The 14,614-nt window shown below is 40.8% G+C and overlaps 1 protein-coding gene across 2 annotated transcripts in view; it reads left to right on the forward strand.

Moving 5' to 3' along the window:
* AFF3 (ALF transcription elongation factor 3) overlaps positions 1-14,614 on the forward strand; it is a 574,404-nt gene that overhangs the window by 173,894 nt on the left and 385,896 nt on the right. For both annotated transcript variants that reach the window (XM_060309207.1, XM_060309208.1), the window contains one exon: positions 6,421-6,525. In XM_060309207.1, the coding sequence (XP_060165190.1) occupies positions 6,421-6,525 (105 nt within the window). The remainder of the gene's footprint in view (positions 1-6,420; positions 6,526-14,614) is intronic.

Genomic DNA, 14,614 nt, shown 5'->3' on the forward strand with positions numbered 1-14,614 from the left:
TGGTACGCAGGCCTCTCACTGCCGTGGCCTCTCCCGTTGCGGAGCACAGGCTCCAGACGCGCAGGCTCAGCCGCCATGGCTCACGGACCCAGCCGCTCCGCGGCATGTGGGATCTTCCCGGACCGGGGCACGAACCCGTGTCCCCTGCATCGGCAGGGGGACTCTCAACCACTGCGCCACCAGGGAAGCCCAAAAGTACCTTTTTTATGGGGCCATAGGGGGGATATAGAAGTTTTGTGCAAAAGTGGTTTTGGATGACAGAGAAGGGACTAAGACCTCCAAGTTTAGACTTCATGTGGAACTTTGCTACTAAATGTTATTGCTGCTGTTCTGTTTCATAATAAGCTTTGAAAACAAGACTGAAATGTATATAAAGTTGGCCCTTGGAGGCTGCTTCTCTTAGGTTTTGGTTTCAAGTGATGCTTGTACTTATCCTTCAAAGAATTAAAGATTGGGGCTTCCCTGGTGGCGCAGTGGTTGAGAGTCCGCCTGCCGATGCAGGGGACGTGGGTTCGTGCCCCGGTCCGGGAAGATCCCACATGCCGCGGAGCGGCTGGGCCCGTGAGCCATGGCCACTGAGCCTGCGCATCCGGAGCCTGTGCTCCGCAACGGGAGAGGCCACAGCAGTGAGAGGCCCACATACCGCAAAAAAAAAAAAAAAGAATTAAAGATTGGAGCATTTAATATTACAAGCACTGATGCTCGCACAGATGCTTTTCTGATAGTGGCACCATCTTTGTGGAAGGCAGGAGTGGAACACAGTGTGTGGTGACATGGTCAGTAATCCTGATCCGCAGAGTGTCTAAAGAACTAGGAATTAGCTAATGGAGATGTTCGTTAGTAGTTTTTTTTTTTTTAAACATCTTTATTGTAGTATAATTGCTTTACAGTGGTGTGTTATTTTCTGCTGTATAACGAAGTGAATCAGCTATACATATACATATATCCACATATCTCCTTCCTCTTGCATCTCCCTTCCCTATCCCCCCCACCTCCAAGGTGACCACAAAGGACCGAGCTGATCTCCCTGTGCTATGCGGCTGCTTCCCACCAGCTATCTGTTTTACATTTGGTAGTGTATATATGTCCATGCAACTCTCTCACTTCGTCCTAGCTTACCCTTCCCGCTCCCCGTATCCTCAAGTCCATTCTCTATGTCTGCGTCTTTATTCCTAACCTGTACCTAGGTTCATAAGAACCGTTTTTTTTAGATTCCATATATATGTGTTAGCATACGGTATTTGTTTTTCTCTTTCTGACTTACTTCACTCTGTATGACAGACTCTAGGTCCATCCACCTAACTACAAATAACTCAATTTCGTTTCTTTCTATGGCGGAGTAATATTCCATTGTATATATGTGCCACATCTTCTTTATCCATTCATCCGATGATGGACACTTAGGTTGTTTCCATGTCCTGGCTATTGTAAATAGAGCTGCAGTGAACATTGTGGTACATGACTCTTTTTGAATTATGGTTTTCTCAGGGTATGTGCCCAGTAGTGGGATTGCTGGGTCATGTGGTAGTTCTATTTTTAGTTTTTTAAGGAACCTCCATACTGTTCTCCATAGTGGCTGTATCAATTTACATTCCCACCAGCAGTGCAAGAGGGTTCCCTTTTCTCCACACCCTCTCCAGCATTTATTGTTTGTAGATTTTTTGATGATAGCCATTCTGACTGGTGTGAGGTGATACCTCATTGTAGTTTTTATTTGCATTTCTCTAATGATTAGTGATGTTGAGCATACTTTCATGGGTTGTTGGCAAACTGTATATCTTCATTGGAGAAAGGTCTATTTAGGTCTTCTGCCTATTTTTGGATTGTGTTGTTTGTTTTTTTGATATTGAGGTGCATGAGCTGCTTGTATATTTTGGAGATTAATCCGTTGTCAGTTGCTTCATTTGCAAATATTTTCTTCCATTCTGAGGGTTGTCTTTTTGCCTTGTTTATGGTTTCCTTTGCTGTGCAAAAGCTTTTAAGTTTCATTAGGTTCCACTTGTTTATTTTTGTTTTTATTTCCATTTCTCTAAGAGGAGGGTCAAAAAGGATCTTGCTGTGATTTATGTCACAGAGTGTTCTGCTTATGTTTTCCTCTAAGAGTTTTATAGTTTCTGGCCTTATATTTAGGTCTTTAATTCATTTTGAGCTTCTTTTTGTGTATGGTGTTAAGAAGTGTTCAAATTTCATTCTTTTACATGTAGCTGTCCAGTTTTCCCAGCACCACTTATTGAAGAGGCTCTCTTTTCTCCATTGTATATTCTTGCCTCCTTTATCAAAGATAAAGTGACCATATGTGCATGGGTTTATCTCTGGGCTTTCTATCCTGTTCCATTGATCTATCTTTCTGTTTTTGTGCCAGTACCATACTGTCTTGATTACTATAGCTTTGTAGTATAGTCTGAAGGCTGGGAGCCTGATTCCTCCAGCTCCATTATTCTTTCTCAGGATTGCTTTGGCTATTTTGGGTCTTTTGTGTTTCCATACAAAGTGTGAAATTTTTTGTTCTAGTTCTGTGAAAAATGCCATTGGTAGTTTGATATGGATTGCACTGACTCTGTATATTGCTTTGGGTAGTATAGTCATTTTCACAATGTTGATTCTTCCAATCCAGGAACGTAATATATCTCTCCATCTGTTTGTATCATCTTTAATCTCTGTCATCAGTGTCTTATAGTTTTCTGCACACAGGTTTTTGTCTTCTTAGGTAGGTTTATTCCTAGGTAGTTTATTCTTTTTGTTGCAGTGGTAAATGGTAGAGCTTCCTTAATTTCTCTTTCAGATTATTCATGATTAGTGTATAGGAATGCAAGAGATTTCTGTGCATTAATTTTGTATCCTGCTACTTTTCCAAATTCATTGATTAGCTCTAGTAGTTTTCTGGTAGCATCTTTCGGATTCTCTACGTATAGTATCATGTCATCTGCAAACAGTGACAGCTTTGCTTCTTCCTTTCTGATTTGGATTCCTTTTATTTCTTTTTCTTCTCTGCTGTGGTGAAAACTTCCAGAACTATGTTGAGTAATAGTGGTGAGAGTGGGCAACCTTGTCTTGTTCCTGATCTTAGTGGAAACAGTTTCAGTTTTTCACCATTGAAAAAGATGTTGGCTGTGGGTTTGTCATATATGGCCTTTATTATGTTGAGGTAAGTTCCCTCTATGCCTACTTTCTGGAGAGTTTTTATTATAAATGGGTGTTGAATTTTGTCAGAAGCTTTTTCAGTATCTATTGAGATGATCATATGGTTTTTCTCCTTCAGTTTGTTAATATGGTATATCACATTGATTGATTTGTGTATATTGAAGAATCCTTGCATTCCTGGGATAAACCCCACTTGATCATGGTGTATGATCCTTTTAATGTGCTGCTGGATTCTGTTTGCTAGTAATTCATTGGGGATTTTTGCATCTATGTCCACCAGAGATATTGGCCTGTAGTTTTTTGTGTGTGTGTGACATCTTGGTCTGGTTTTGGTATCAGGGTGATGGTGGCCTTGTAGAATGAGTTTGGGAGTGTTCCTCCCTCAGCTATACTTCGGAAGAGTTTGAGAAGGATAGGCATTAGCTCTTCTGTAAATGTTTGATAGAATTCACCTGTGAAGCCATCTGGTCCTGGACTTTTGTTTGTTGGAAGATTTTTAATCACAGTTTCAGTTTCAGTGTTTGTGATTGGTCTGCTTATATTTTCTATTTCTTCCTGGTTCAGTCTCGGAAGGTTGTGCTTTTCTAAGAATTTGTCCATTTCTTCCAGGTTGTCCATTTTATTGGCATATAGGTGCTTGTAGTAATCTCTCATGATCCTTTGTATTTCTGCATTGTTAGTTGTTACTTCTCCTTTTTCATTTCTAATTCTGTTGATTTGTGTCTTCTCCCTTTTTTTCTTGATGAGTCTGGCTAATGGTTTATCAATTTTGTTTGTCTTCTCAAAGAACCAGCTTTTAGTTTTATTGATCTTTGCTATTGTTTCCTTCATTTCTTATTCATTTATTTCTGATCTGATCTTTATGATGTCTTTCCTTCTGCTAACTTTGGGGTTTTTTTGTTCTTCTTTCTCTAATTGCTTTAGGTGTAAGTTTAGGTTGTTTATTTGAGATGTTTCTTGTTTGATGAGGTAGGATTGTATTGCTATAAAACTTCCCTCTTAGAACTGGTTTTGCTGCATCCCATAGGTATTGGGTCATCAAGTTTTCATTGTCATTTGTTTCTAGGTATTTTTTGATTTCCTCTTTGATTTCTTCAGTGATCTCTTGGTTATTAAGTAGCATGTTGTTTAGCCTCCATATGTTTGTATTTTTTACAGATTTTTTTACTGTAATTGATATCTAGTCTCGTAGCATTGTGGTTGGAAAAGATAGTAGATACGATATCAATTTTCTTAAATTTCCCAAGGCTTGATTTGTGACCCAGGATATGATCTGTTCTGGAGAATGTTCCATGAGCACTTGAGAAGAATTCTCAAGTGTATTCTGTTGTTTTTGGATGGAATGTCCTATAAATATCAATTAAGTCCACCTTGTTTAATGTATCATTTAAAGCTTGTGTTTCCTTGTTTCATTTTCATTTTGGCTGATCTGTCCATTGGTGAAAGTGGGTTGTTAAAGTCCCCTATTATATTTGTGTTACTGTCAGTTTCCCCTTTTATGGCTGTTAGCATTTGCCTTATGTATTGAGGTGCTCCTATGTTGGGTGTATAAATATTTACAAGTGTTATATCTTCTTCTTGGATCTATCCCTTGATCATTATGTAGTGTCCTTTTTGTATCTTGTAATAGTCTTCATTTTAAAGTCTATATTGTCTGATGTGAGAATTGATACTCCAGCTTTCTTTGGATTTCCATTTACATGGAATAACTTTTTCCATCCCCTCATTTTCAGTCTGTATGTGTCCCTAGGTCTGAAGTAGGTCTCTTGTAGACAGCATATATACGGGTCTTATTTTTGTATCCACTCAGCCAGTCTGTGTCTTTTGGTTGGAGCATTTAATCCATTTACATTTAAGGTAGTTACCGATATGTATGCTCCTATTACTATTTTCTTAATTGTTTTGGGTTTGTTATTGTAGGTCTTTTCCTTCTCTTGTGTTTACTGCCTAGAGAAGTTCCTTTAGCATTTGTTGTAAAGCTGGTTTGGTGGTGATGAATTCTCTTAGCTTTTGCTTGTCTGTAAAGGTTTTAATTTCTCTGTCGAATCTGAATGAGATCCTTGCTGTGTAGAGTAATCTTGATTGTAGGTTTTTCCCTTTCATCACTTTAAAAATGTCCTGCCACTCCCTTCTGGCTTGCAGAGTTTCTGCTGAAAGATCAGCTGTTAGCCTTATGGGGATCCGCTTGTATGTTATTTGTTGCTTTTCCCTTGCTGGTTTTAATATTTTTTCTTTGTATTTAATTTTTGATAGTTTGATTAATATGTGTCTTGGTGTGTTTCTCCTTGGATTTATCCTGTATGGGACTCTCTGTGCTTCCTGGACTTGATTGACTATTTCCTTTCCCATATTAGGGAAGTTTTCAACTATAATCTCTTCAAATATTTTCTCAGTCCCTTTTTGTTTTCTCTTTTTCTTCTGTAATTCGAATGTTGGTGTGTTTAATGTTGTCCCAGAGCTGTCTGAGACTGTCCTCAATTCTTTTCAGTCTTTTTTCTTTATTCTGTTCTGTGATAGTTATTTCCATTATTTTATCTTCCAGGTCACTTATCCATTCTTCTGCCTCAGTTATTCTGCTATTGATTGATTCCTTCTAGAGAATTTTTAATTTCATTTATTGTGCTTTTCATCATTGTTTATGTGCTGTTTATTTCTTCTAGGTCCTTGTTAAACGTTTCTTGAATTTTTTCTATTCTGTTTCCAAGGTTTTGGATCATCTTCACTATCATTACTCTCAATTCTTTTTCAGGTAGACTGCCTATTTCCTCTTTATTTGTTTGGTCTGGTGGGTTTTTAGCTTGCTTCTTCATCTGCTGTGTGTTTCTCTGTCTTCTCATTTAGCTTAACTTACTGTGTTTGGGGTCTTCTTTTTGCAGGCTGCAGGTTTGTAGTTCCCATTGTTTTTGGTGTCTACCCCAGTGGGTAAGGTTGGTTCAGTGGGTTGTTTAGGCTTCCTGGTGGAGGGGACTAGTTGCCTATATTCTGGTGGATGAGGATGGATCTTGTCCTTCTGGCGGGTGGGACCGCCTCTGGTGGTGTGTTTTGGGGTGTCTGTGACCTTATTTAAGGCAGCCTCTCTGCTACTGGGTGGGGTTTGTGTTCCTGTATTGCTAGTTGTTTGGCATAAGGTGTCCAGCACTGCAGCTTGCTGGTGGTGAAAGAGAGCTGGGTCTTAGCGTTGGGATAGCCATCTCTGGGAGAGTTTTTGCCATTTGATATTATGTGGGACTGGGAGGTCTCTGGTGGTCCAACGTCCTGAACTTGATTCTCCCACCTCAGAGGCTCAGGTTTGACACCCGGCTGGAGCACCAAGACCCTGTCAGCCACATGGCTCAGAAGAAAATGGAGGAAAATAAAGAAAGAAAGAAGGAAAGAAAGAGAAAAGTAAGTTATTAAAATAAAAAAATAAAATCTATCATTAAAAAATTTTAAATTAAAAAGTAATAAAAAAAAAAGAAGAGAGCAACCAAACCAAAAAACAAATCAACCAATGATAACAAGTGCTAACAACTATGCTAAAAAAAAAAAAAAGCAAAAACCAAAAAACATACAGACAGAACCCTAGGACAAATGGTGAAAGGAGAGCTATACAGACAAAACCACCCAAAGAAGCATACACATACACACTCACACACTCACACACACACACACACAAATATATATATATAAAAAGAAAGGAAGGCAGCAACGAAATCAATAAACAAAGCTTCCAGTGATAATATGCTCTAAATACTAAACTACGATAAACATAAAACCAGGAACAAATTAGATGCAGAAAGTAAATCCCAAGTCTACAGTTGCTTCCAATGTCTGCCACGTCAAGTTTGGGATGATTCGTTATCTATTCATGTATTCCACAGATGCAGGGCACATCAGGTTGATTGTGGGAATCTAGTCCGCTGCTCCTGAGGCTGCTGGGAGAGATTTCCCTTTCTCTTCTTTGTTCGCACAGCTCCTCGGGTTCAGCTTTGGATTTGGCCCCGCCTCTGCGTGTAGGTCGCTGGAGGGCGTCTGTTCTTCGCTCAGACAGGACGGGGTTAAAGGAGCAGCTGATTAGGGGGCTCTGGCTCACTCAGGCCGGGGGGAGGGAGGGGTACGGAATGCGGGGCAAGCCTGCGGCGGCAGAGGCCAGCGTGACGTTGCACCAGCCTGAGGCGTGCCGTGCGTTCTCCCGGAGGAGTTGACCCTGGATCACAAGACCCTGGCAGTGGCGGGCTGCACAGGCTCCCATGAGGGGAGGTGTGGATAGTGACCTGTGCTCACACACAGGCTTCTTGGTGGCTGCAGCAGCAGCCTTAGCGTCTCATGCCCATGTCTGGGTTCCGCACTGACAGCCGCAGCTCGTGCCCGTCTCTGGAGCTTGTTTAGGAGGTGCTGTGAATCCCCTCTCCTCGAGCACCCCAGAACAATGGTCTCTTGCCTCTTATTTCCAGACTTTTTCCTGGACTTCTTCCCCGCTAGCTGTAGTGCACTAGGCGCTTTCCGGCTGTGTTCACGCAGACAACCCCAGTCCTCTCCCTGGGGATTTGACCTCCGAAGCCCGAGCCTCAGCTCCCAGCCCCAGCCCGTCCCGGCGGGTGAGCAGACAAGCCTCTCGGGCTGGTGAGTGCTGGTCGGCACCGATCCTCTGTGCGGGAATCTCTCCGCTTTGCCCTCCGCACCCCTGTTGCTGCATTCTCTGCCACTCCGAAGCTTCCCCGCCTCCGCCACCCTCCGTCTCCACCAGTGAAAGGGCTTCCTAGTGTGTAGAAACTTCTCCTCCTTCACAGCTCCCTCCCACTGGTGCAGGTCCCGTCCCTATCGTTTTGTCTCTGTTTTTCCTTTTTTCTTTTGCCTACCCATGTACGTGGGGAGTTTCTTGCCTTTTGGGAGGTCTGAGGTCTTCTGCCAGCGTTCAGTAGGTGTTCTGTAGGAGTTGTTCCACGTGTAGATGTATTTCTGGTGTATCTGTGGGGAGGAAGGTGATCTCCACGTCTTACTCCTTCTGCCATCTTGAAGGTCTCTCCCTCATTAGTAGATTTTTAAGAGCATGAAATGCGATGCAGTGGTAGTCTAATTTAAATTTTGTTAAATGGCCCAGGATATTCCCAGAATGTTTCAAACTTTGCCTTTTCCTCATTGTCTCCAAAGCCAGATGAAGACGCTTTGAAAACTTTATGCCTTGTGAGTCACCACGCTCATCATCAGAAGATACCCAGCAATGTGAAGGGCATGCCAGGAAAAAAAAAAAAAGAAAGAACAAGACTCTATGTCTTAGTTTGTTAACTGCAATTAGAATATACTTTTCAAATAATAGGAGAGAATTGCTTGGTTGAAGGAACAGTAAATTACTTATTCCCTTTTGAAAACTACACTGAAAGAGAAAAGCTGGGTTTTCTTCTTTCCTCCTTTTTTGTATCAGAATTGATTTGCAGTAGCGTATTACTATTCAGTTCTGTAAGAATTTGTTAGGATATTTTCTCTTCCTAGACTTTTTATTTCTGTAATATTTTCATATAGTGGCCAAGTAATAAATACCCAACAGAAATTTTGTCGTGCTTTTTGTGGAGCAGATAATGCAGTTTGTTTGCACATAGCAAACTACTGTCATCATTCACTTTCCTTACTAGATAGTGTTGTATCTTGTGTAGAAATATATATTAGCTGGTACAGAATTTTGGCTACCATTAATGAGATAGATACCCATTGCTATCACATATAATCAGAGTCTTGTCAATTCTGACACTTTTTGGTTATTTTTTAATATCAGAAAATCTGACGGTGTATTTAGTAATTTGTCATATAATCACTGAATTTTTGTGATTACAAGATATGATATATGATTATATGACAAACTCTTTAGGGGGTGCAGGAAAAATAATATATGGTCCCTTCCCCTGAAGACCTTAGCATCTAGCCAAGAGAGACAAGGCTGGAACGCAGGAAACAAGGGTAGAACTCAAGCAAGACAGGGTATAATCGTGTGCTCCTTGTAAGTGTGCCGAGCGGGGCAAGGATTGTGGGTATTCGGAGGTTCTTGTGTTTGCTTCTCCCAAATCCACTCCTCTGCCCCCAACCACTTAGTGCCAAGGAAGCTCACCTCTAAGAACTGCATCAGGCTCTCCTGCCCTTTGGCTTCCAGTTGAGCTCAGCCAATGGGGAGATCAGAGGGAGGGAGGAGAGTGAGGTCCCATCTCCTCCCCCCCACCTCCTCTTTACTAGGGGGGCTCCGGCCCTTCAGGCCAAGGAGTAGTCACTACTCCCTTGTGTTCCTAACCTCAGGCCTGTGGTTCCCTATCCAGTACCATGGGGCAGGCAGTAGTCCCTCTGTTAAACTCTCATCTGCCTGGTCCTAGCTTACCCAGTCTGCCAGGACCCTGTCTATACAGTGGGCTCCAGGAGTTAGGGCAGGTTGTATGAAGGTAAGCTCATGCCAGGCCTTGGAAGTCAGGGGTCTGAGAAACAGGGAGCAGGGTGAACAGAGCAGAGACATGCAGAGGTGCAGATCTTCTAGAGATCTCTGGCAGTTCTGGTCTTCAGGAGGTGGCATCAGGGAATCCCTGGTGTTAAGGGTCAGGCATTCACTTGTGCAGGGATCTTTGCCTTTGGCCTTGAAGGACGAGGTTCTCTCATAGTCTCCCCCTGAAGTGCAGATTTGAGGTGACTGGAATTGATGACCCAGGGAGTTGCTGCATTTGAAATGGAGCTCATCGTTTCCTGAGGGAGCCTTGCCAGGGTGAGTTTGCTAAGGGCATGATTGGAGAGTGGGATTTCCAAGGACCGAGGTGTCACTAGCTTCCTGCAAGTCTTTGCTTATGCTGTCTGGGCATCCTGAAGGCTCTTGCAAAAATCTTGCTCCGAGCTTGTTCCAAAAGCATGGACATTTTTGGACCTCCCTTCTCTGTCTCTGCAAATCCTTCTCTCTTTCTCTCTACCTCTCATTCTAAGTTCATTTTTTCAATAGACATTAGATGGCTGCTGTGTGCCAAGTCCCGTTTTAGGTGCTGGGTATATAGCAGAGGATAAGGAATGTAGAGCCCCTTTCCTCCCAGGGCTTATTTCTATTGAAGGAGAGTGTAATATGCCTAACTACATAAATAAATGAGAGAGTTTCAGAGTAGTGGGTACTGTGATAAAAATAAAGTGAGGGGATGGAGTGATGGGCTAGGAAGGGAGGGAGGGATCGTGGATAGGGTGGTTGAAGAACACTTTTGAAGAGGTAATGTTTCAGCAGAGAAGTGTATGCAGAGGGTTCAGATAAGGGAAGAGCATCCTTAAGCAGAGAATTTTTCTTATAAACTAAACTCGAGTTTAGGGCAACTCAACTTTGAAAAGCTGTTGTAAAGAGAGAGAGATGGTTTGGTGACCACATCAGGAATGGCCGCAAATATGAAGCAAAAGTAGATGCTGTAGAAGTGAAATCAGGCGAAAGTGTGAGGTGAGAGACAAATTAAACTAAATCCTGAGTAGCAAAGACATCTGGCAATAAGAAAAACAAGGAGGAATGCAAAAGACAGAACTTAAGTTGCAGGGAAAATGAACAGGGAAAACAGGAAAGGCCAGCTGTGAAATTGCTCTATTTATGTAGAGGGAAGTGACTGGATAGAGATGTTAATGGTTCTGCTTCGGGGATGAGACACAAATCCATGGAGCCATGTGTATTCCAAACTACCCAGTTTTTAGCCTATGATATATCTGAAATATACAAAACACTAAGTTAGCAGGATTCTCTTATCAGTGTGGTTCTAGATCTTATTTATAGGAAAGTAGGAGGAGCAGTTTGGTTGGAAGAGAAAATCAAGGGATTTATCATGATGCTATGTTTTTATATAAGTGACATTATTTTTCCTTAAATGTAAATTATAGAAAAATAAATATAACAAACCTTAAAAAAAACTTTGAAATGTTGACTATCAGGTTGCTTTTGCTGCTTTTTTCTAGTTTTATCACCACAGGCTATATTAGCATCTTAAGATGAACTTAAGATACTTTTTAACTTGAAAAAAATATTGAAATACTGAAAAGTACATAAAATAATACAGTAAACACGTGGATACGTACTATCCAGAAATAACTAATTCATTTTGGTTATTCTTTGGTATGAAAGAAGTAAAATATAATAGTTTATGGGGCTACGTAATTTGAGGCCCAGGTAAAAATGAAAATGTAGGACCCCATGTCAAAAAAATTATTAAGAATTTCACTAAATACCTTAACGGTCATATTTCCCATATGTGTTTTAAATTGCATAAATGATGCTGAACTGTCCATGACATTGTCTGACTTGCCTTTTTCGTTTGACATGATTTCAGCATCTATCCCTGTTGGTCCATGTGGTTCTATATATTTTTTCATTTTAACTACTGTTAGAAGTTAATATATAGCATTTTAATTAACCTGTTCCATTATTAAGTGAATGTTTTTCATCTTTCCACATCTGTATAATTTTAAGACACTCACTTTGAAATAATTTCATCCTTAAAAGTTGCAAGAAGAGTCAAGGAATTCCCTTACACCTTTCACTCAGATTCCCCCAACATTAACCACATTCCTTTATTTTTCTCTTTTTCTCTCCTCTCCTCCCTTTCCCTTCCCTTTGCTTCTCCTCACTTTGCTTCCTGTATGTGTGTATAATATAAAATCCATTGGCATATGTACATATAATTTGTTTTGACCCATTTGATGATAACTTGCAGACATGATGTTTATATATTCCTAAATACTTTGGTGTATATTTCCCCCCAAAGAAAGAACTTTCTCTTATTACAGCCACAGTACAGTGATCAAAATTAGGGATTTAAAATTAAGACAATGCTATAATCTCTAGACCTTATTTTAATTTCTCAAATTGTCCTAATGATGTCTCTTTTTCTTTTTCTGGTCCAGGATCCACTTTAAGATCATTTAGTTGACATGTCTTTTTAGGCTCCCTTAATAGGCATCAGTTCCTCAGTTCCTTTTGTCTTTCATGACCTTGACATTTTTGAGGACCAGAGGCCAGTATTTTATAGACTGTTCGTCAATTTCGGTTTCTTTAATGTTTTCTAACCATTAGATTCGAGTTTTGCGTTTTTGGTAGGAATGCCATAGTAAGGGTGCCAATCTTCTTCAAAACATCACGTCCAGAGGTCCATGATATCAATTTCTCCTGTTACTGGTGGTGTGAACATCATCACTTGGTTAAGGTGGTATCTGTCAGGTTTCTCCACTGAAATTATTAATGAGTAGTGTCAGTAGGTATCTTTGAGACCATGTCAACACCTTAGTTATCATGAAGCTTTCACTCAATAGCTTTAGCACCCATTGATAATTCTTGCCTGAATCAGTTATTATAGTGGTGCTTGCCAGATGGTGGTTTTCTAATTGCATAATTGCCACTACATTTATTAGTTGGCATTCCTCTGTAAGGAAGAGCTTCCTTTCTACTTTATGTAACCAATATGAATTCATGGATTTTTATTTTATTCAATGGTTTATAACTGATTATTTCATATTATTTCAGTGCTCAAATTATCCTAGATTTGGGCAGTGGGATTCCCTTCAAGCTGCCATTTTTACATCTGACATATCCTCATTATTCCTCATCATTTCTTTTTCTGGTACAGCACAATGTTCACAGATCATTTTGTAATTCTCCAGCCCCAGACCTGGAATCAGCCATTTCTCCAGGCAGACCTGGTTTTGTTTATTGCAGAAATGGATTTTAGAAACCAAGATCTGGGCACTGTGTGTACTCATTGCTACTAGGCCCTTCCCTTCGACAAAGCTACTAGGTGATCTATCTATCTATCTGTATAATAATGCTATATTAAAACAGGTATATAAAATACATATACATACACACATCTGTAACTACTTCACTACCTATCTAACATCTATCATCCATCCACCCATCTTATTTATCTATCTTTCTGTCTAACAAAATTTAGGGTTCACACTGATACCTCTAATTCCAGTCCAATTCCACAGGGATAATTCTAGTCTCCTCTCTTCCTGTATTCATAGCTCCCTTTTCTGACAGGGAGAAACTTTGTTCTTATTATCCACAATATATTTACCTTTTTGTTCAGTATTAGAATGCGTGCACACACACACACACACACACACACACAAAGATTCACATGGATAACACATACACCTGTGAGAAAAGAAGACTACCAAGAGTTTAGTATTTGTTTAATATAATTATTTAAGTAACACCTTGAGTCTTCTTAGTGGCTTAAAATGCCCATAATGATTTATTTTGCTCATGGATGTGTGATTTTGACAGAGCAAAAATCAATCCCTAGTACAGAAACCATAAGCTAGGAATTTGTTTCCCTGTGTTATCATTTGGGGATGTATGACCCTGTGAGTACCTGCCCTTCAGTAAATGTATGGCTTCCTGATTGAATACGCAGCCCCAGGTCTCTCCGTACCCTAGTGATTTCTGATTTCCAAGGGACCATTTGGTGAGAAATACAACTACATTTATTCAGGTTAAAAATATGACCTTTTGAAAGTCTGTGTGATTGGAAGCTACCCTAATGGAGAAAAATCTTCATCATCAGTGGTGCAGAGAAGTAATTTACTGGGTCTTAATGGGAACATACAGCAGAGTTATAAGTATGAAGACATGTTGTAATCAGTCACGTGGTGTTTGCAAGCACGCATGCCTCACGTGTGACTTTTAGCTAATAATTTTTGCCCATGCAAATTACCAAGCGACGTTTATGGACTGTGTTTGTCATCAAGCATAAAACTGTAGTTAAATACGGTACAGAGCTATTGATCGTTAGTTTCCTGGGCAGACATTCTCCCACGGGTCACGGTAGGTTTTTGCCATAAGCCTCTCATCATGCTGGGTTCTTACGTTACTAAATAGAGCAGCCTTCCTTTCGCAGGCTAATCGCCTGGAGAAACCAGGGTTCCCTGTCCCTTAGCAACGTGAATGCAGCCTTGCCCTCTTTAGTGCTAAAGGGCCATACGTTATCCCACGGATCTCTGAGTTACTTCCACGTGCCACAGGATACTGTGTCTGAGCCTCCTATCCTTGATGCAGGTGAACCGTTCCTCTCTTTCCTTGGGGTGCATTCCCTTTCCAGTCATTACTTTGTGCTTGTAAATTCTGGCAACTCAACAACACAGTCCTGGTGAGTCAGCAGAGAAGTTAACCTTTACCATCCAGAGCTTTAAACGTGTTAAATTGCTTTCAAGTACCCAGTGCTTCTTGGAATTTCACATCCCAGCCCTAACAGTGTGGGGTTCTTTACCGCCTAGCCCAGGTTTTGCCTTCGTGGTGCACATTTTCCAGGTACACAGACCCCCTCTTCCAGCCCCTTGGCTGCCATAACTCAGTTCACCCCATTCGGGTACCACTCAGCATCCTTTCAGGTGGATGATGGCAGGTATGATAACTGCTGCCAGGTATAGCAGCTTATTTTTTTTTAGGGAACATTTTGCATTGATACATAATACATCACTTACGATCTGTTTTCATATGTAGTTTAAGTGT

This window comes from Globicephala melas, chromosome 12 (assembly GCF_963455315.2).
Source record: "Globicephala melas chromosome 12, mGloMel1.2, whole genome shotgun sequence".
Lineage (NCBI taxonomy): Eukaryota > Metazoa > Chordata > Mammalia > Artiodactyla > Delphinidae > Globicephala > Globicephala melas.